At 36.6% G+C, this 21,557-nt stretch overlaps 1 protein-coding gene across 8 annotated transcripts in view; it reads right to left on the minus strand.

Annotated features, from left to right (window-relative positions):
* Positions 1-21,557, minus strand: part of GAS2L3 (growth arrest specific 2 like 3) — a 62,641-nt gene that overhangs the window by 20,448 nt on the left and 20,636 nt on the right. For 7 of the 8 annotated variants that reach the window (XR_009209115.1, XM_032168902.2, XM_032168903.2 and 4 more), the window contains 4 exons: positions 20,500-20,547; positions 14,853-15,021; positions 13,643-13,758; positions 3,324-3,465 (listed from right to left, as the gene is read on the minus strand). Coding sequence is in view for 7 of the 8 variants with exons in the window: in XM_032168902.2 (XP_032024793.1) it covers positions 3,324-3,465; positions 13,643-13,758; positions 14,853-15,021; positions 20,500-20,517 (445 nt within the window). In the remaining variant the exon portion in view is untranslated. The remainder of the gene's footprint in view (positions 1-3,323; positions 3,466-13,642; positions 13,759-14,852; positions 15,022-20,499; positions 20,548-21,557) is intronic. The other variant, XM_058425916.1, reaches the window with a different exon arrangement.

Here is a 21,557-nt window from a genome sequence, read left to right on the forward strand (position 1 = left end):
TTACAAGAAAAAAACAAACAACCCCATCAAAAAGTGGGCGAAGGACATGAACAGACACTTCTCAAAAGAAGACATTTATGCAGCCAAAAAACACATGAAAAAATGCTCATCATCACTGGCCATCAGAGAAATGCAAATCAAAACCACAATGAGATACCATCTCACACCAGTTAGAATGGCCATCATTAAAAAGTCAGGAAACAACAGGTGCTGGAGAGGATGTGGAGAAATAGGAACACTTTTACACTGTTGGTGGGACTGTAAACTAGTTCAACCATTGTGGAAGTCAGTGTGGCGATTCCTCAGGGATCTAGAACTAGAAATACCATTTGACCCAGCCATCCCATTACTGGGTATATACCCAAAGGGTATAAATCATGCTGCTATAAAGACACATGCACACGTATGTTTATTGCGGCACTATTCACAATAGCAAAGACTTGGAACCAACCCAAATGTCCAACAACAATAGACTGGATTAAGAAAATGTGGCACATATACACCATGGAATACTATGCAGCCATAAAAAATGATGAGTTCATGTCCTTTGTAGGGACATGGATGAAACTGGAAAACATCATTCTCAGTAAACTATCGCAAGGACAAAAAACCAAACACCGCATGTTCTCACTCATAGGTGGGAATTGAACAATGAGAACTCATGGACACAGGAAGGGGAACATCACATTCCGGGTACTGTTGTGGGGTGGGGGGTGGGGGGGCGGGGACAGCATTAGGAGATATACCTAATGCTAAATGACGAGCTAATGGGTGCAGGAAATCAACATGGCACATGGATACATACGTAACAAACCTGCACATTGTGCACATGTACCCTAAAACCTAAAGTATAATAAAAAAATAAATAAATAAATAAAATAAAATTATGAATTTTAGATTATGTACAGCATATCTCAATTTTTATGCTACTACAAAAGAAACCTAATACACTTAAAAATGGTTACATGGTTAAGATAGTAATTTTTTTTTTTTATGAGTCTCACTCTTTCACCCAGTCTGGAGTGCAGCGGCGTGATCTTGGCTCACTGCAACCTCTGCCTCCCAGGTTCAAGTAATTCTCCTGCCTCCGCCTCCTGAGTACCTGGGACTACAGGCGTGTACCCCCATGCCCAGCTAATTTTTGTATTTTTAGTAGAGATGGGGTTTCGCCATGTTGCCCAGGCTGGTCTCAAACTGCTGACCTCAGGTGATCCACTTGCCTCAGCCTCCCAAAGTGCTGGGATTACAGGCGTGAGCCAATGCACCCAGACTAAGATAGTAAACTTTACTTGCATTTTAATACAATTTTTAAAATAAAAATAAATGTAAAAGGCAATGCAATATAAAGGTAAACGGAGATTCTTAAAACAATTTTTAAAAAGGCCTGATCACGGAACACATGCTAAATGCAATGATATAGTAGTTGTGGATCATCTACCTTTCTGTTCCAGTCCTTAAAGTTAGAAACTCTAGGAAACTTCTGAATCCTAACCTAATCATGTGCAATATGGGCATGAATTGCATGTGCCCTGATTCCCTCAATAGAAATAGTAATTGTTGGCCGGGCTTGGTGGCTCACGCCTGTAATCTCAGCACTTTGGGAGGCTGAGGCTGGCAGATCATGAGGTCAGGAGATTGAGACCACCCTGCCTAACACGGTGAAGCCCAGCCTCTACTAAAAATACAAAAAATTAGCCGGGCGTGGTGGCAGGCGCCTGTAGTCCCAGCTACTCTGGAGGCTGAGGTAGGAGAATGGCGTGAACCCAGGAGGTGTAGCTTGCAGTGAGCTGAGATCGCGCCACTGTACTCCAGCCTGGGCGACACAGCGAGACTCCATCTCAAAAAAAAAAAAAAAAAAAAAAAAAAAGAAATGGTAATTGTTCTTTGATTTATGAATAGCATCTATTATACACCCCAAGCACAAAGTATACTCTTTCAAAGCAATAAAAAGCCTACATTTGAGTTTAAAATTCATACCAACAGAGGAATTTATCCTAAAATTTTTACTAAATTTGTTTTTCTAAATACTTTCTAACTTCCTTAAAATAGTATATTTGTTTCATAAAATAGCTTTGAGTTGCTAGTAGCAAAGTGTAAAAAATTAAGAGGCTCATCTTTGAGACCTCTGGAGAGTAAAAACATCAGCTTATCGGTTCAACGCCTCAAAATGAATACTGGTATTGGCAGTGCTTTACTTAGTCCTATACTGACCTTTAGGAGAGTGAGAAGATCCCTTCTACTGAAAATGAGAAATATACAACAATCTTACGTCCTTTCAGAAATAATAAACTAGAAACTACAGAATTCAAAGCATTTCCACTTTGTTTTGATCTCTAGAAAGTAGATGTGCCATTACATCAACTACACTGTCAATAATGATCAGCCCATCTGGATCTAAAGCAAGGTGCAAACAGACGGATAAAATAGCATCCCATGCTTGCTCTACACTGGATAGGGGTGCCCAGATGCAGAGCAAACAGGAGGCCGCTTACCCTGTGTGAGGGCAATAAGGGTGTGTACTGTCAGTAGAGAATTTTAAAATAATAATACAACCAACAAACAGTCAGTTTGCTTTTTACTATCACCACAAACCAGCAATCCTAAACTATGTCAGTGATAAAACTTCTACCAGGGCAGACAACTCCCACAGCCCTGCCCTTGGTACACTGCTGCACTTATCACATTATGAATTCAATGTCTGGGCGTGGGGGGTGGGTGTGTGTGTGTATGTACACACATATAAATGCTTTCAAATATAGTATAAAACTTAAATAGCTACCGCTTTAGTCACTGCACAGATGCTTCTGTTGACTTCAAGGAAATGAGAAAATATAGCAATAATTCTTCAACAGAGCATGACTTCTCAAAATGAATTGTCAAAAATATTAATCCATTAGATAATCAAGTTGGCAGCTGTTGTTTGTAAGGTAAAGCTAAACACCATGATAACACATTATTAGGCTTTCTGTCATTTCCATAATTATCCGTTAAAGGGAAGTTACTACTTTTTGGGCTTGGTAGAGTAATTCTTAACGAAAATATTAATTACTAAAGCATTAGTCCAGAACCTTCCTGTAGCCAACTCATTTAGGAATTTAGAATTTTAGGGCATTCTAGACACATAAAATCTTTAAGTGAAAAGGTTAATACATTTGATTTAGTATCTGATTCTCCAATAGTTGTACATATATTCAAATTATGCATTTTTCTAGGAAAATGAGATGAGGCATTTGAGTCCTTATTTGGAAAGAAAAATTAGAGGTGAAGGATATTAAAGCATCCTAGTAAGCATTAAAAACAAGAATGACAACAACATCACTTACCTAAACCTTCGGATTCAAAGAGGTAAGTTTCATCAACCCCAATGTCCCTACACCAGTGAAGGAAGTTTGCGGTATTGTCCCGAGCAAAGAATGAACCTGATGCAGCATCTTTCTTACAGGGCACTTTTCTCATTGGAAAATTCTGGAAAAGACAAAAGAATAATTTCAAAAATGTATCAAGGATATTTTCATTCAACATTCATTTTGATATTACTAAATAAATGTTCAATCCATCACCTGTAACCAAAAAGTACTCAACTTTAGAGAAAAAAGATAGTTTTGAAAACTATTTTATTTTACTTTAAAGCAGAGGTCCCCAACCCCTGGGCCACAGACTGGTACCGGTCCGTGGCCTGTTAGCAATCAGGCCACACAGCAGGAGGTGAGCAGTGGCTAAGCAAGTGTTACCACCTGAGCTCTGCCTGTCAGATCAGCGACGGTATTAGATTCAAGCTCGAACCCTATTGTGAACTGCACACGCAAGAGATCTAGGTTGTGTGCTCCTTATGAGAATCTAATGGCTGATGATCTGAGGTGGGGCAGTTTCATCCCAAAACCACCCCCGCCCAAATCTGTGGAAAAACTGTCTTCCATGAAACTGGTACCTGGTGCCAAAAAGATTGGGGACTACTGCTTTAAAGTGTATTCCAGAAAATGATTCCTAGAAAAAAGATTTGGTCAAAATTAGCAGTAGGGTCAAACATCTCTCACCTCTTTCTTTTTAAAATGACGCAAGAATCTTAATTAAAATAAAAACTGACAGCCTAATAATTGCAAAGCACATCTCAATGGTATGTCTCTCTACACATAGTTCAATATAAACCTCAAATTCTTGCTATGTTAAAAGTTAAGAGATGAGTATGATGACTCATTTGTAACCCCAGCACTTTGGGAGGCTGAAGCAGAAGGATTGCTTGAGGCTAGGAGTTCAAGACCAGCCTGGGAAACATAGTATGACCTCATCTCTACAAAATATTATTTTTAATATTAGCCAGATGTGGTTGAACGTAGCTAAAGTCCCAGCTGCTCAGGAGGCTGAGGTGAGAGGATCACTTGAGCCCAGCAGTTCCAGGACGCAGTAAGCTATGATCGTGCCACTGTACTCCAGCCTGGGCAACAGAGCAAGACTCTTTCTCAAAAAAAAAAAAAAAATCACAGACACCCATTTTTGCTTACTTCCTTCCATGCAGATTCATAAAGATGGTTCTGAGTTTCTTGAGGAGACTATCAAATAAGGAAGTAGTTTTTCCTTCTTAATTAAAGTTCTTTGAAAACTGATGATCTAAGTTTCACAGAATCTTAATTTTTTTTTACTACCTGCTCCACGAGTATTTAGATAATTCTGCTGAGACTAAGAGATTTTTTTGTTTTGGTTTGGTTTAAATTTTTACTTGAATAAGCAATTCATGAATATGATCTTTGTTAATGCAGTAGGTATAGTAGGATATTAAGTCTTTTTCTCACCTACCCCCAGTTCCTCTCTCTCCCTAGAGTTAACCACTATTACCAGTTCCTTGTATATCCTTCCTGTTACTATTTATTTCCAAAACTAAAATAACCTTAGGAGTTTTTTTTCCTGATTGAATACAGAATAGACAATCATTGCAAAAAAAAAAAAATCAAACCAATAGCAAAATACAAAGTATCAACTGAAATCCTCTCACCCACATTTTGACAAGACATCTCTATGCACAACTATACACATATTTGTATCTACAAAATGTCACATAAACCATTCTTCAATTTGATTTGTGTGTGTGTGTGTGTGCATATACACGAAATGACAGGTTGTAGACATCATCTGGGGTTCAAAATAACATATTTAAAAAATTGTTTCTAATGAATATATAATATTCCAATGTGTCTGGTTACCATAATTAAATTTTAACAATTTCTCTATTGATGAACATTTAGGTTGTTCCTAATTTTTGTACTATCACTTTCACAAACTTCTGATTATCTTCTCAGAATAAACTGCTACAAGTAGAACTATGTATCAAAAGATGTGCTTTAGGGGGCAGAGCAAGATAGCCCCATACTAACCTACACCATTCGTCTTACTCATAGGAACATCAAATTTTAACAACTAGCTACACACAAAAAGCACCATTACAAGAATCAAAAATCAAATGAGCAATCTGATTTTAATTTCGTATCACTGAGAGAGACATTGAAGAGGGCAGGAAAGACAGTCTTAAACTGCCCACCCCTTCCTCCATCTTCCGGCAGCAACCACATGGCACAGAGTACCTGTGTATTTGGGAGAGGGAGAGCACAGTGATTTTGAGGCTTTACATTGAATTCACTGCTGTTCTGGTTCAGCAGAAGGCAGAACCAGGCTTTAATACCTGACGTCTGCCCATAGAGAAAGCATCTGGACCAACCCCAGCTAGAGGGGACTCACCCATTATAGTAATCAGAGCTTGAGTTCAGACAAGCCTTGCTACCACAAACTGGAGTGCTCTGGGGACCTAAGTGAACTGAGGGGCGGTCTAGGCCACAAGAATTCCAAGTCCTAGGCAAGCCCAGTGCTGAGCTGGACTCAGAGCCAGTGGACCAGAGGGGAGGAGCATATGACCTACTGAGACATCAACCAGGGTGGCTAAGTGTGTGCTTGCACCACCCCTCCCCCATCCACTGGCAGCAGCCACAAGGTGCAGAGAAAGCTGTGCACTTGGGAGACAGCGCAGCAACTGGAGGATTTACACTGAACTCAGTGCTGCCTTGTCACAGTAGTGACCTGGCAGGATTCATCGCCTGCTGAGTAAAGAATCCCTGGGCCCTGAATAACCAGCAGTGATACCCAGGTAATACGCCATGGGTGTTGGGCTCTGAGACATGCTAGCTTCAGGTGGGACTGAATACATTCCCAGTATTGGTGCCTACAATGAAAGACTCCTCCTGTTTGAGAAAGACAGGGGGAAAAGTAAGGCAGACTCTGTCTTGTGCCTTAGGGACCAACTCAGCCACGGTGGGGTAGAGCACCAAGCAAGCTCTGAGGGGTCCCCAGCTTCAGGCCTAGGCTCTTCGTCAGCATTTCTGGAACTGGCCTGGGCCAGAGGGCAGGCCACTGCCCTGAAGGGTAAGTCCCAGGCCTGGCAGCATTCACCACAAGCTGACTAAAGAGCCCTTGGGTTCTATTAGCAGTGGCCTGGCAGAAACCCACATGGGCCCGTGGTGGTAGTAGCCACAGGGAGAGGCTCCTCTGCCCATAAAAAGAGGAAGAAAGAGTGGGAAGGATTTTGGCTTGTGGTCTGAGTGCTGGCTTTGCTGCAGTAAAACAAAACATCAGGTAAATTCCTAAGGTTTAAGACTTCAGGCTGGGTGCGGTGGCTCAAGCCTGTAATCCCAGCACCTTGGGAGGCCAAGGCGGGCGGATCACGAGGTCAGGAGACCGAGACCATGGTGAAACCCCGTCTCTACTAAAAATACAAAAAAAAATTAGCCAAGCGCGGTGGTGGGTGCCTGTAGTCCCAGCTACACGGGAGGCTGAGGCAGGAGAATGGCGTGAACCTGGGAGGTGGAGCTTGCAGTGAGCTGAGATCGCACCACTGCACTCCAGCCTGGGCGACACAGCGAGACTCCGTCTCAAAAAAAAAAAAAAAAAAGACTTAAATCTCACTCCCAGACAGCATCTCTGGACCCAACAGGGCCTGGGGGAATATGACTCTGAAGGGAGGGACACAAACCTGGCTAGCTGTGACACCTGCTGATAATAGAGCCCTAGGGCCTTGAGTGAACTTAGGTGGTAGGCAAGTGGTGGTTACAGCAGGTCTTGGGCGAGACCCAGTGCTGTGCTGGCTTCAGGTGTGAAACAGTGCAGTCTCAGTGGTGTTGGCCACAGGGGTACTTGTGTCCCCCCATCCCCAGATCCAGGAGGCCCAGCACAAAGGGAGATACTCCATTCGTTTGGGATAAAGTAAGGAAAAAAAAAAACCCACATGCACACACAAGAATCTCTATCTGGTAATCCAGAGAATTCTTCCAGACCTTATCCAAGATCACTAAGGCGGTACCTCTATAAGTCTGCGAGAACCACGGCATTATTGGGTTTGGGGCCCAAGTCCCTTTGAATACCTGAAAAGCCTTCCCAAGAACAATGGACACAACAAGCCCAGACTGCAAAGACTACAATAAATGCCTAACTCTTCAATGCCTAGACACTGATGAACACTTACAAGCATCAAGACCATTCAGGAAAACATGACCTCACCAAATAAATAAGGTACCAGGGACCAATCCTGAAGAAACAGAGATATGTGACCTTTCAGACAGAGAATTCAAAATAGCTGTGTTTTGGAAACTCAAATAAATTCAAGATAACATAGAGAAAGAATACTACCAGACAAATTTAACGAAGAGACTGAAATTATTTAAAAGAATCAAGTAGAAATTCTAGAGTTGAGAAATGCAATTGACATACTGAAGAATGCATCAGGGTCTCTTAATAGCAGAACTGATCAAGCAGAAGAAAGAATTACTGAGCTTCAAGGAAGCCTACTTGAAAATACAGAGGAGACAAAAGAAAAGATAAAAAACAACAAAGCATACCTAAAGGATCTAGAAAATAGCCTCAAAAGGCTAAACCTAAGAGTTAGTGGCCTTAAAGAGGAGGCAGAGAGAGAGAGAGATGGGGATAGAAAGTTTATTCAAAGGGGTATTATCACAGAACTTCCCAAACCTAGAGAAAGATACCAATATTCAAGTACAAGAAGGTTATAAAACACTAGCAGATTTAACCCAAAGAACACTACCTCAAGACATTTAATAAACTCCCAAAGGTCAAGGATAAAGAAAGGATCCTAAAAGCAGCAATAGAAAAGAAACAGATAATATACAATGGAGCTCCAGTATGTCTGGCAGCAAATTTTTCAGTGGAAACCTTACAGGCCAAGAGAGAGTGACATGGCATTTAAAGTGCTGAAGGAAAAAACCTTTTACCCTAAAATAGTATAACCAGTGAAAATATCCTTTAAGCATGAAGGAGAAATAGAGACTTTCCCAGACAACAAAAACTGAGGGATTTCATCCACTCCAGACCATCCTACAAGAAATGCTGAAGTGAGTTCTTCAGTCTGAAAGAAAAGGATGTTAATGAGCAATAAGAATACTCTGGTTTCTCTTCAGAGCATATAAATCTTTTGCCTTTTAATGAGCAATAAGAACTCATCTGAAAATACAAAATTCACTAGTAATAGTACACAGGAAAACACAAAATACTGTAACACTGTAATTATGGTATGTAAAATATTATATTAAAGTAGAAAGACTAAGCAATGAACCAATCAAAATTAATAACTACAACTTTTCAAGACATAGTATAATAAGACATAAAGAAAAACAACAAAAACTAAAAAGCAAGGGGATGAAGTTAGAGTTTTTATTAGTTTTCTTTTTGCTATTAATAGTTCATTTGCTTATGCGATCAGTTTAAAATAATGGGTTATATTATTTGCAAGTCTCATGGTAACCTCAAATCAAAAAACATACAACAGATACACAAAAAATAAAAATAAAAAGTAAGAAATTAAAGCATACCACCAGAGAAAATCACCTTCACTAAAAGAAAGACAGGAAGGAAGGAAAGAAGGAGCCGACCAAAAAACAACCAGAAAACAACAAAATGGCAGGAGTAAGTCCTTATTTATCAGTTATAACACTGAATGTAAATAGACTAAATTCTCCAATCAAAAGACACAGGGTAGCTGAATGGATGAAAAAGCAAGACCCAATTATCTGTCGCCTCCAAGAAACACTCTTCACCTATAAAGACACATATAGACTGAAAATATAGGGATGGAAAAAGATATTCCATGCCAATGGGAAACCGAAAAAGAACAGGAGTAGCTATATTTATATCAGACAAAATGAATTCTAAGACAAAACCCATAAGAAGAGACAAAGAAGGTCATTATACAATGACAAAGAGGTCAATTCAGCAAGAGGATATAAAAATTGTAAATATATACGCACCCAATGCTAGAACACTCAGATAAATAAAGCAAATATTATTACAGCTAAAGAGAGAGATAGACTCCAACACCCCACTTTCAGCATTGGTCAGCTCTTCCGGAGACAGAAAATCAAAAAAGACACATCAGACTTAATCTTCACTATAGAACAAATGGACCTAATAGATATTTACAGAACATCTCATTCAGCAGCTGCTTTATTCTCCTCAGCAGATGGATCATTCTCAAGCATAGATCATATGTTAGGTCACAAAACAAGTCCTAAAACGTTAAAAAAAAACCTGAAATAACATAAAGCATCTTCTCTGACCATAATGGAATAAAACTGGAAATCCATAACAAGAGTAATTTCAGAAACAATATAAACACATGGAAATTAAACAGTATGTTCCTGAATGACTGACCAGTGGGTCAATGAGGAAATTAAGAAGAAAACTGAAAATTTTTCTTGAAAAAAATAATAATGAAAACACAAATACCAAAACCTATGGGATACAGTGAAAACAGTATTAAGAGGGAAATTTATAGCTGTAAGTGTCCACATCAAAAAAGAAGAAAAACTTAAAATAAATAACCTAACAATGCATCTTAAAGAACTAAAAAGCAAATGCAAATCAACTTGAAATTAGTACAAGAAAAGAAATAATCAAAACCAGCAGAAATAAATAAAATTGAAAGACAAAAACAATACCAAAAGATAAACAAAACTTAAAGTTGGTTTTTTGAAAGGATAAATAAAATTGACAGACCTTAAGTCAGACTAAGAAAAAAAGAGAGAAGACCCAAATAAAATCAGAGATGAAAAAGGAGATATTACAACTGATACCACAGAAATTTAAAGGATCATACTGAGCAACTGTATGACAACAAAACCTGAACAGACCAGTAACAAGTTAACAAGATCAAAGCCGTAATAAAAAGCCTCCCAGGGAAGAAAAGCCTGGGACCCGAGGGCTTCACTGCTGAAGCCCTAGTGTTCTTTGGGTTAAACATTTAAAGAAGAATTAATAGCAATCCTACTCAAACTATTCTGAAAAGCAGCAGAGGAGGGATTACTTCCAAACTCATTTGATGAGGCCAGTATTACACCAAAACCAGACAAAGATATATCAAAAAATGAAGACAACAGACCAATATCTCTGATGAATGTTGCTGCAAAAATCCTCAACAAAATACTAGCAAACTGAATTCAACAATACATTTAAAAGATTACTCATCATGACCAACTGGGATTTATCCCAGGGATGCAACGATGTTTCAACATATGCAAATAAATCAGTGTGATACATCTTATCAACAGAATGAAGTATAAAAACCATATATATCATTTCAACTGATGTTGAAAAAGCATTTGATAAAATTTAAATCCCTTTGTGATAAAAACCCTAAAGAAACTGGGTATAGAAGGAACACACCTCAGCATAATAAAAGCCATATGATGACAGACCCACAGCTAGTATCATACCAAATGGGGAAAAACTGAAAGCCTTTCCTCTAAGGTCTGGACCACAACAAGGATGCCCACTTTCATCATTGTCATTCAACCCAGTTCTGGAAGTCCTAGCTAGAGGAATCAGACAAGAGAAAGAAAGATTTTGCATCCAAACTGGAAAGGAGGATGTCAAATATTCTTGTTTGCAGATGATACGATCTTATATTTAGAAAAACCTAAAGACCCCACACACAAAAAAACTATTAGAGCTGATAAACAAATTCAATAAAGTTTCAGGACACAAAATCAACATACAAAAATCTGTAGCATTTTTGTGCCAACAATCTGAGAAGGAAATAAAAAGTAATCCCATTTACAACAGTCACAAATAAAATTAAATACCTAGGAATTAACTTAAGCTAAGAAGTGAAATATCGCTACGATAAACAAAACACTAATGAAAAATTGAAGAGGACACCAAAAAATGGAAAAATATTCCATGTGCATGGATTGAAAGAATCAATATTGTTAAAATGGCTATACTACTCAAAGCAATCTACAGATTCAATGCAATCCTTATCAAAATACCAATGACGTTCTTCATAGAAATGGAAAAAAGATCCTAAAATTTATATGGAATCACAAAAGACCGAGAATAATCAAAGCTATCTTGAGCAAAAAGAACAAAATTGGAGGAATCACATTACCTAACTTCAACCAAAACAGTATGGTACTGGCATAAAAAGAGACACAGACCAATGGAACAGAAAAGAAAACCCAGAAATAAATCCAGATAACTACAGTGAACTCACTTATAACAAAGGTGCTAAGAACATAGATTGGAGAAAGGACAGTCTCTTCGATAAAATCTGCTGGGAAAACTGGGTATTCACATGCAGAAGAATGAAACTTGACCCCTATCTCTCACCATATATAAAAATGAAATAAAAATGGATTAAAGACTTAAATCTAAGACCTCATACTATGCAACTGCTACAAGAAAACATTGGGAAAACTCTCCAGGATATTGGTCTGGGCAAAAACTTCGTGAGTAATACCCCAAAAGCAGAAGCAACCAAATCAAAAATAAATAGAATCATATCAAGTTAAAAAGCTTCTGCACTGTAAAGGAAACAACACATTGAAAAACAACCCAAAGAATGGGATAAAATATTTGCAAACAATCCATCTGACAAAGGATTAATAAGTAGAATATATAAGGAGCTCAAACAACTCTGTAGGATAAAATCTAATAATCCAATTTAAAAATGGGCAAAAAATTTGAATAGACATTTCTCAAAAGACACACAAATGGCAAACAGGTATATGAAAAGGTGCTCAACATCACTGATCATCAGAGAAATGCAAATCAAAACTACAATGAGATATCTCACCCCAATTAAAATGGCTTTTATCTAGAAGACAAGCAATAACAAATGCTGGCAAAGATGTGGAGAAAAGGGAACCCTCATACACTGCTGGTGGTAATATAAATCACTACAGCCACTATGGAGAACAGTTTCGAGGTTCCTCAGAAAACTAAACATAGAGCTACCATATGACCCAACAACCCACTGGGTATATACCCAACAGAAAGGAAATCAGTATATTAAAGAGACTATCTGCACTCCCATGTTTTCTGAAGCACTGTTCTCAATAACCAAGATTTGGAATCAACCTAAAAGTCCATCAACAGACGACTAGGTAAAGAAAATGTGGCATATATATACAATGGAGTACCACTGAGCTATTAAAAAGACTGAGATCCTGTCATTTGCAACAACATGGATGGAACTGTAGGTCATTATGTTAAGTGAAATACATTAGGCAAGAAAGAAAATCACCAAATGTTCTCAATTATTTGTGGGTGCTAAAAATCAAAACAATTGAACTCATGGAGATAGCAGAAGGATGGTTAGCAGAGGCTGGGAAGAGTTATGGGAGGTGGGGGGAAGTGGAGATGGTTAAGGGTGCAAAAAATATAGTTAGAAAGAATTATTAAGACCTAGTATTTGATAGCACAACAGGGTGACTACAGTCAATAATAGTTTAATTGTACATTTAAAAATAACTAAAGGAGTACAATTGGATTGCTTGTAAAAACAAAGAATAAATGCTTGAGGGAATGGATATCCTATTTTCCATGATGTGATTATTACTTATTGCATGCCTGTATCAAAGTATCTCAGGTACCCCATAAGTATATACACCTAGTATATGTACCCACAAAATATTTTTTACAAGATATACTTTATTTTCAGTGATATACATATATATATATATACACACACATATCATCCACTGTCCCCCAGAATGATGATACTCCTTTATATTTCCACCAACTGTGTGTAAATTTCCAGACTCCAAACTCTTGAGAATACCTACATTTGATGAAAAGACAGGAAACCTTATCTACTTCAAATCATGACTTCAGGGTTAATGAATGAAAACTGTCTAAAAAATTTATTATTTATCCAATAAATATTTATAAAATTTACCAACGCAATATATGGAGAATGTATAAAGAAGAAAATAATAATAATAGCAGCTGCTACTTGTGTGCCAGGAACCATCACAAGCTCTTTTCCCATTTAACCCTCACAACAGTTCCACAAGGAAGTTATGTTAATGTTCTCAAGAAGAGCTGGATCTACTATGCATCAAGCACTATGTTAGACACCATCTATACATTCATTCATTTAATTTGATTGAACTCTCACAAATAAATCCTAAGGTAACTGCTAATCTCATTTTATGAAAGAGAACATTTTTCCAGATTTTGAAAAGGGTTAAGTAAATTATTTAACATCTCATAGGCAGTTGGCATGGAAGTTTACAACCTTCTAGAGATAAGAAATGTACATAAATTAATATGTACCAAGACATAAAATCAATACTGTCAAACATTTACTTACCCCTGATTCTTCAGAGTTGCATGTTTTCACCATGTTTTGAAGAACATCAATCAGTTGACATAATAGTACTCCATTATCAAGTTCTTCCAATAATTTTTCTGCCTTAACTTTAATACCTAAAAATATATTTCAAAGTTAAGATTCTTCTAGAAAGAAAAACTCAAACAATATGGTTAAAATTAATTACATAGAATCAGATTACAGCAAAACACTAGAAAAATATCAGATCAGACTCTAAATACTTACTCTTAGAAGGTACAGTTAAAATAGCAAATAATGGCCAGTTAATGAACAAAAATATCTGTAATGTAGAAGTACAGAAAAAATAAAGAAAACTGACATCGATTTTATTTCATTTAAAATGAAATAAATTCACTGCATATTAATATTCCTTGCACAAGAAAAACAGTCTCAATAAATAAGATGGACTTGGTTGCAATTTTAAAATTAAAGACAATACCATAACAAATACCCAGGGAATACTAACTTTTTACTTCTAGAATGTCTTCTTTAAAAACATTATTATTACATAATAAACTCTAAACATTATCCATCAAACTGATAATAGACAACTACAGTGGGTATTTGGTATTTAATTATCTTGGAAGGGCTATATCTTTTAAGATATTCTTTTTCATGAAAACTTGAGAATTCTACATAAAATTATTTAAAATAAAATTTTTCTGGGGAGAAAGTTTAAAGCATTCATCATATTCTCTAATAGAGTAAAAAATATTATGCCAGACATTCTCCAACCTGACATTTCTTCCTAGGTTTCATATGGCTCTATCCTTCAGTGCCTCAGAAATTGTAATCATTTAACCTACAGTGTAAGTTTCACTCAAAGTTCATGGCTTATACAAGACTAAGGTGGGTCAAGCTGGGAGGAAATCAGTAAAAAAAAAAAATTAGACCAATACAATTTTTAAAGATGATTTTAATATTAACAGTGAAAATGTTCATTATTCAAAGCTTACTGACCTCTTCAGTTAAATCGCAAATTTCCTACTATTCAAGACCCAAGGTTCAAGGTGAATCAGACTATTTCCCCAGCTGAAACGTAACCTTGGTGAGAGCAAGGGCACTGAATATTTCATTCACTAGAGTATCCCCAGCATCTGTAACAATCACTCCTTGACAAGGAGTAAGGCTCTCAATAAATGCATATTGAATAAGATAATACAATTTTGGGTATTGTTTCAAGCCTCACCTAATAAACCAGATAACCAGATTGACAGATCTTCTTGCATGGGCAACAAAGTGGCTTCATGCCTCACAGCTATCCACTCATCATACTGACAAACATTAGCCAATCCTGGTCCGTGTCTGGGAGTCAGAGGACTCCGAGGACTTAGAGGCAGATCTTCTCCAAACCATACCTAAAGAAAAAGAAAAATCAATCAACTGAATGAATGAAACCTTTGCTAAAAGTCATCATAATCCACATCAATATTTAAATGATGAAGCATAAATCATACATAATAGACACATATAAAAAGCTGCTGTAGCTCACAGCAAATATATAAATTAGAAGCAAAGTATTAGTCCTATTCTGCTGCCCAGGCTAGAGTGCAGTGATGTGATTATGGTTCACTGCAGCCTCGACTCCCAGGCTCAAGCAATCCTCCCACCTCAGCCTCCCGAGTAGCTGAGAGCACAGGCACATGCCACCCCACCCAGCTAAGTTTTTAATTTTATGTATTGCAGAGATGTGGTCACCCTATGTTGCCCAGGCTGGTCTTGAACTACCGGGCTCAAGTGATCCTTCCACCTCAGACTCCCAAAGTGCTGGGATTATAGGCATGAGCCACTGTGCCCAGCCAAGACATTTTCAATATTCAATACTGTGGTAAATGTAAGAAAACCCCTAATTAATGAATGGATTCTACTATTGAGCCAAGAGGGTACAATTCAACAAATAATATTTTTCCTTCACTTGTTAGCTGAGTAAGTTTAACAAGTTACTTGGCCAGAGTCTTAACATCTTAGCTGTAGGATGGGTTAGTGATTCCTGCCTTGTAAAACACACCTTTGTAGCATCTGGCATTGGGCCTAGCAGATAGCAGAGACTCAATAAACATTTGTTGAATGAATGAAGCATAAATGGCATTTTGTAAATTTCAAATCATAGTAACAGTGTTATCTTTAAAAAAATTTCTAAGTACTTTAGTTTAAAACAAGTGGGTGGCAAACTATAGTCCATGGGGCAAATCTTGTCTCACCTATTTTGTAAGCCCAGAAGCTAAGAATGGTTTGTACATTTTAAAATGGCTGTTATATAAGTAACTGCATAGTATCTCAGTTTTGCCTACTGACCCACAAAGCATGAAATACTACCTGGCCAACTGACAGTTTTGAATAAAAACTGACACTCTATAAATTTTATAATTGTATAGATGTTATAATCGACACTTGCAAAACTTTGAAATATGATTAGAGATTCTTTAATGTAAGATTATTTATAGAAAAGGCTGTATCAATTCTTCAGATTGTAAAAGAAGTAATCATGTCATTATGAAGTCACTTTTTAAAACAGATATAAATATCTCTTGTCCTTCTGTCCTTCTCCTTACTGAACAACTTAGGAATATTATTAGAGCCTAAGTGAATGCATAGGAGATTCCAAGAGTGGGGTGGCTCGGAATGGACAGTCAGAGCATGAGTGAGGTGAGTGGGCATCCAGGTATGGGGACAGCCCTGTGCAAGATGTCAGACCCTGAGTAGGATAAAGAGGGCATCTAACAGGTGCAAAGGGGGAACGTCCCAATACAGAGTGTCAGAGTCCAAGTGAGCTGAGCATCTACCCAGGGTGTGGGTGGCAGCAACAATGAGAGAATGGTAACACACATTAGGATTTATCAAATGGGAGCCAATCTTCTCACTGAAGGCAGGTACAAATATGGAATGAGAGAAGCAAGAATGAATCCTTTGGTGTTGAATTCAAGTATCTCTTATCTGAAAGTAAAGAAACTCTCGAAGAATGCCAAAAGGACACATAAGCCAGCATGAAGGGACTTCTACTGGCTGAACTGAGGGCAATTTGAGCATTGAGATAAATGACAGAAATGGATTATACCACACTGAATAAAATAGGAAACTATAAGTTAACACAGATATAAACGAATACACCAAAATTTTGACAAGAATGGGATTTTTACATAGTTTCAAAGTATCTGCATACAAAATACTACAAAGGGAAAAGGAGTAATTTTACAGTTCAGAAACCTGACAGACAGCATCTGAACCAAATAACGGAGGTGAACTCCATCAATAATGGGACAAATCAAAATTGTATGCCACCTGATAGGACGCAATGAGAAAAATTCCTGCCCAAGATGCATAACCTGAGTTTAGTCATGAAAAAACATCAAGCAAATCCAAATTGAGGGACATTCTACAAAATAAGTGGTCTGGAATATTCAAAAGTATCAAGGTAATTAAAGACAAGCAAAGACTGAGATACTGTTCCAGCCTAATGAAGACTAAAGAGACATGAAAATTAAATGCAACACATAAATTTGAGCTGGTTATTACTGAGACAACTGGCAACACTTGAAAGTGGCCTGCGTATTAAATGGTAGTACTGCAGCAGCATTAATATCCTGATTCTGATTATTTCATTGTGGTTGTATAGGAAGATGTCCTCGTTTTTGAGAAATACACACTAAAATATTCAGAGGTAATAGTGCACTAGAGTCACCACTTCCTCTCAAATGGCTCAGGCAAACAAATTTCTCTGTACTACATTTAACTACTCTATAGTCTGTGATGGCTTCAAAATTAAAAAAAAAAAAAAAAAAAAACTTTTAAAAAAGAACTGTAAGTAAAACGAATACCAAGTGAATCTAGCCCTTTCTTGATTTTTAAATATAGACCATTTTCCCCTTAAAATATATTAAGCTTACTGAGGTTCATTTAAGGCAAGTCTTACTATACCAGATCAAAATCTACAGCAATACCATAGGTATTGCAACAAACTGGTGGCGGGAAGGGGGGGAAACTACTTCCAATCTTCTATGATGAGAAATAAACAAGTTTTTTTTTTTTTTAACCCGAAAGCAAACAAAGAAAATGAATAAACTCAAGAGGCATGCAGGGGTAGGGAAATCTAATAAAAAATAAAAAATAAAATAAAAGTAAATTTAAAAACCTGTCAAAGACAAAAAAGAAATGCAAGTTATTTAAGGGACATTTACTTCAGGAATTAGGGTAGGGATTGGGAAATGAATTCCTAAATATATGAGGATCCTATGAATAGGAAAACGATGTTATTTATTTCCCTGAATTCTCTTAAAATTATTTCCAAGGAAGTACAGTAACGCTTTACTAATTCTTCCCTTTATAAGCATATCTTATTTCTATTATAATCCTGGGACTCAAGGTAATGCTTAGCACATAGTATTCAAACATATTCGTTCAATAATTGAGGAACAGATATTAGCAAATGACTCTTTGTACCATCAAAATCAAAATGTATCTTACAATCAATTGTATTTGACAGTCAATGGAATATGTTATTTGTCCATTAACCATCTGGTTGAGCTGAAAAAAAGCAGCGCAGATGTAAATGTTTGTCAACGAAAGAATAGCATAAATTAAGAGGGTGGTTTTTTTTAAATCGTGTATGAAAATGGAGAAGCTAACATTTAAAAAAAAAGTCACTTTTACTTCTTGTCACATTACAGAGAAGAGTACATGTTGGATTTTCCTATTATTGCAAGCAGACGACTTTAGTAATAACCTGGGCTAGTCAGTAGAAATTAGTATTAAAAGTTAGATATTAACAAAAACTGCATGTATGAAGATTGTTCTCAAACATGCTGAAAGCTGTCATATTGTCATTAAGAGATATTTAATTCATGGGTACTCTACAGATTAACTTAGGTACTTGCTTACATTTAGGCAAAATTTTATGCCTATGTACAAATGGGCCTTTTCACAGAGTGATTTCATAGCCCTTGTCAGATTTTCAAATGGGACTATGACCCCAGAAAGGTTAAGAACTATTGTCCATTGGCTTTTATACTATATGTTTATTAATCAGAATGAACGACACAGATGAGTGGCAAGAAATATCTTAAAGTATTAAATTAGTAAGACATCAATTAATAACAGCTATTCACTGGATGTCTCCTCTCTGCAAGGCACTTAATAACCAAGTAACTGTCTAATATAATTGGCAGAGAAAGAGGTGGAAATCCTGGGAAGTCCTCACATTCAGCAGCAAAAACCTCCATGAGACATGTGAAGGGAGGATAGTCTTGGGAAAAAAAAAATCAATAAAGACAGATCTTAGAATCTGGATCAGAGAAGATTTTTGAAACCATTAGACAAACTATGAAAGAATCTACCATGTTAAGAGGATATAAATGGCCATTAGTGTAGAAATAAGAAAAAACATGGGCAATGCGGCAACAATAAAAAACACTCTATAAGGAATCAAGAAAATATAATTGGTAAGAAGCTAATGACATTCCTCAGACTTGGATAAAAAGGGGATGAATAGAAGTAATCAGGTCAAAAATGATTTTGAGTAAAAACAGAGTTCTGAGCATATGCAAGTGGATGTGAGAGGAACCAAAAGGGAAGAATAAGACCTTCTGGGAGACAGTCATGGACTCCCCAGTCCCAAAAGGAAAAGCATGATGGAACTGTATTAGCAGAGTAGGAGATTATAGCTGCAGAGTATAGGAAGGTGGACAACAGGGTCACATGCAGGGCTGTTCTTAACCATTTGAAAAATTATCTTCTCTAGGCTGTCATCCACTGTTATATTGATAAGAGAAAGGAAAGGAGAGAAGAGAAGGAGGAGGAGGGGAAGGGAAGACTGACTGACTTTTATGACACAGGTACTATCTCTAGGTTTGTATCTGGAAAATTTTATCATACCAAGGATACAACCAAACTTCTGACGTGCTTACAGGCAATATATATTCTAGCAGGCCATTTGCACATGTTATCTCATTGATTCCTCACAACTACCCTGCAAATTAATCACTATTATCCTCACCACAGAGGTAAGGAAGCAGAGACTCAGAAGTAAGATAACTTGCCAGAATCTCAGAATCAAAGGGGCAGAACTAGGATCAGAACTGAAATCTAATTGACGCAAGTTTTTACTTCCCAAAGCAAATTTTATTATCAGTTGCTTGCTTCTTTCCAGGCAGACCTTCAATGTGACTTTTAAGTTAATATTCAATCATGTTCTATTTATACAAAAGAAAGAAAACATAAAAAATAAGAATAATATAGCAAACACCAACTCTGGAAATCATTCAAATATAAGGCTATTCTGATTGTCTCATTACACCCAGCTTGCATCCCTCCACACACACACACACACACACACACACACACACACACACACACACACAAACCCACTCTTTAAAATTTTAATGGCCAGTCATATACAGGCATTTATAGAGCACATGAACAACTATCTGAAATTTAAAAACATATATTTGTTTTCACTAAAAGCTCTTTTAACTGTAAATACATACTAAATTGTAATGAGCGGAAAACCACAAAATATTCCACCTCTTTTCCCACAGTGGTATAAATAAGACAGACCTACCAACCCTAAGATATTTTTACACTTGATCTTAGCCAAAAGGCCGAGAAGAGATAACCCTAAGGTATTTTTGAATTTTACAAATATTCAGTATAAACAAAAGCTTAGAATTGAAAGTTTTTGAGAACTAGAAAGTCAAAATATAGTATTTCTGTTATTAAAATGTGATGCTTAAAAAAAACTAGCACAATAAGAACACTTTGTGATAATTTTATCTTTGCTAATTATTACAGCTCAATTATATTAATCTCATAATTTAAATATTGTTTCCCAGAAAAAAACTTACTTGAATTGCAGGCTGCATAGTCACCTATATTGAAATGAAATTTCTTTTCTGAGAAAAGAACAAAATATTAACATACAGTTAACACTGGCAGTTTTGCTACTCCCCCAAACCCCCAAATTACAAGATTTAGGAATGTGTTTACTCGACTGCAAACGCAAAACTTTTTCTTCTAGTTAGAATAGTCTGAGTATAAGAGAATTCGTATCACTCCTTGCTTTTTACTTCATAAAGGACTACTCATTTGAAAAAGGAAAACCTGAAACAGACTTTAATATAATATGTATTTTTTGGCATTAGCATCAAAGTAATTCTTGAACCATATGGACAGTTTTGAAAAAAAATCAACAACAAAACTTAGCTCATATAAAAGTCTCCCAGAATTTTATTTTCCCCTGTGAACATAATGTAAATATAAATATTACAACAACTGATATTGAAAGTCAAGTATCTTTTATCTGATTGTCATCAAAATCCTAACAGGTCACATGGACTTTGCATAAATTCACAAGCTTGACTATAAGCTTATTCTGCTAATAAAGATAAACATCAATTTTAACTGTGAACCAAAATGCTCAATGCCTCCCCATAATAATTTTCCAAAGACAAAAAAGAAACAGCAATTTTAGCTCCAAAGTAGTATTCTTGAAATCTACATGGAAAAAAATACTTTAATTCATTGAATTAGATAAATGCAATTCTTTCCTATATTTTCAAAGGGATAAAAGTGAAGAGTTTAAAAACATTCAACAGTATAGACTGTAAAAACCTAGGATTTTTTATTGCTCATAGCAGCATAATAAGCTAGTCTATTTTTATTATAAACCACCTTTAAAATATTTTAAGAAAAAATATACAATAATTACAAAGCTATAATGCTATTACTTTCCAAGAAAAAGTTATTTTTTCCTCTAAGTTATATCAGACATACCTCATGCACAGTGTCAACTATACATACCACTTTCCTTTCAGGAACATTTCTTCTAGTACCAAAGTTGAACCTGAGCTAAACCATACTGAAAAGCCTAATAGTATAACACATTTTCTTTGCAGGAAGGCAA

The sequence above is a fragment of the Hylobates moloch genome, unplaced genomic scaffold, assembly GCF_009828535.3.
Source record: "Hylobates moloch isolate HMO894 unplaced genomic scaffold, HMol_V3 SCAFFOLD_12, whole genome shotgun sequence".
Classification (NCBI taxonomy): domain Eukaryota; kingdom Metazoa; phylum Chordata; class Mammalia; order Primates; family Hylobatidae; genus Hylobates; species Hylobates moloch.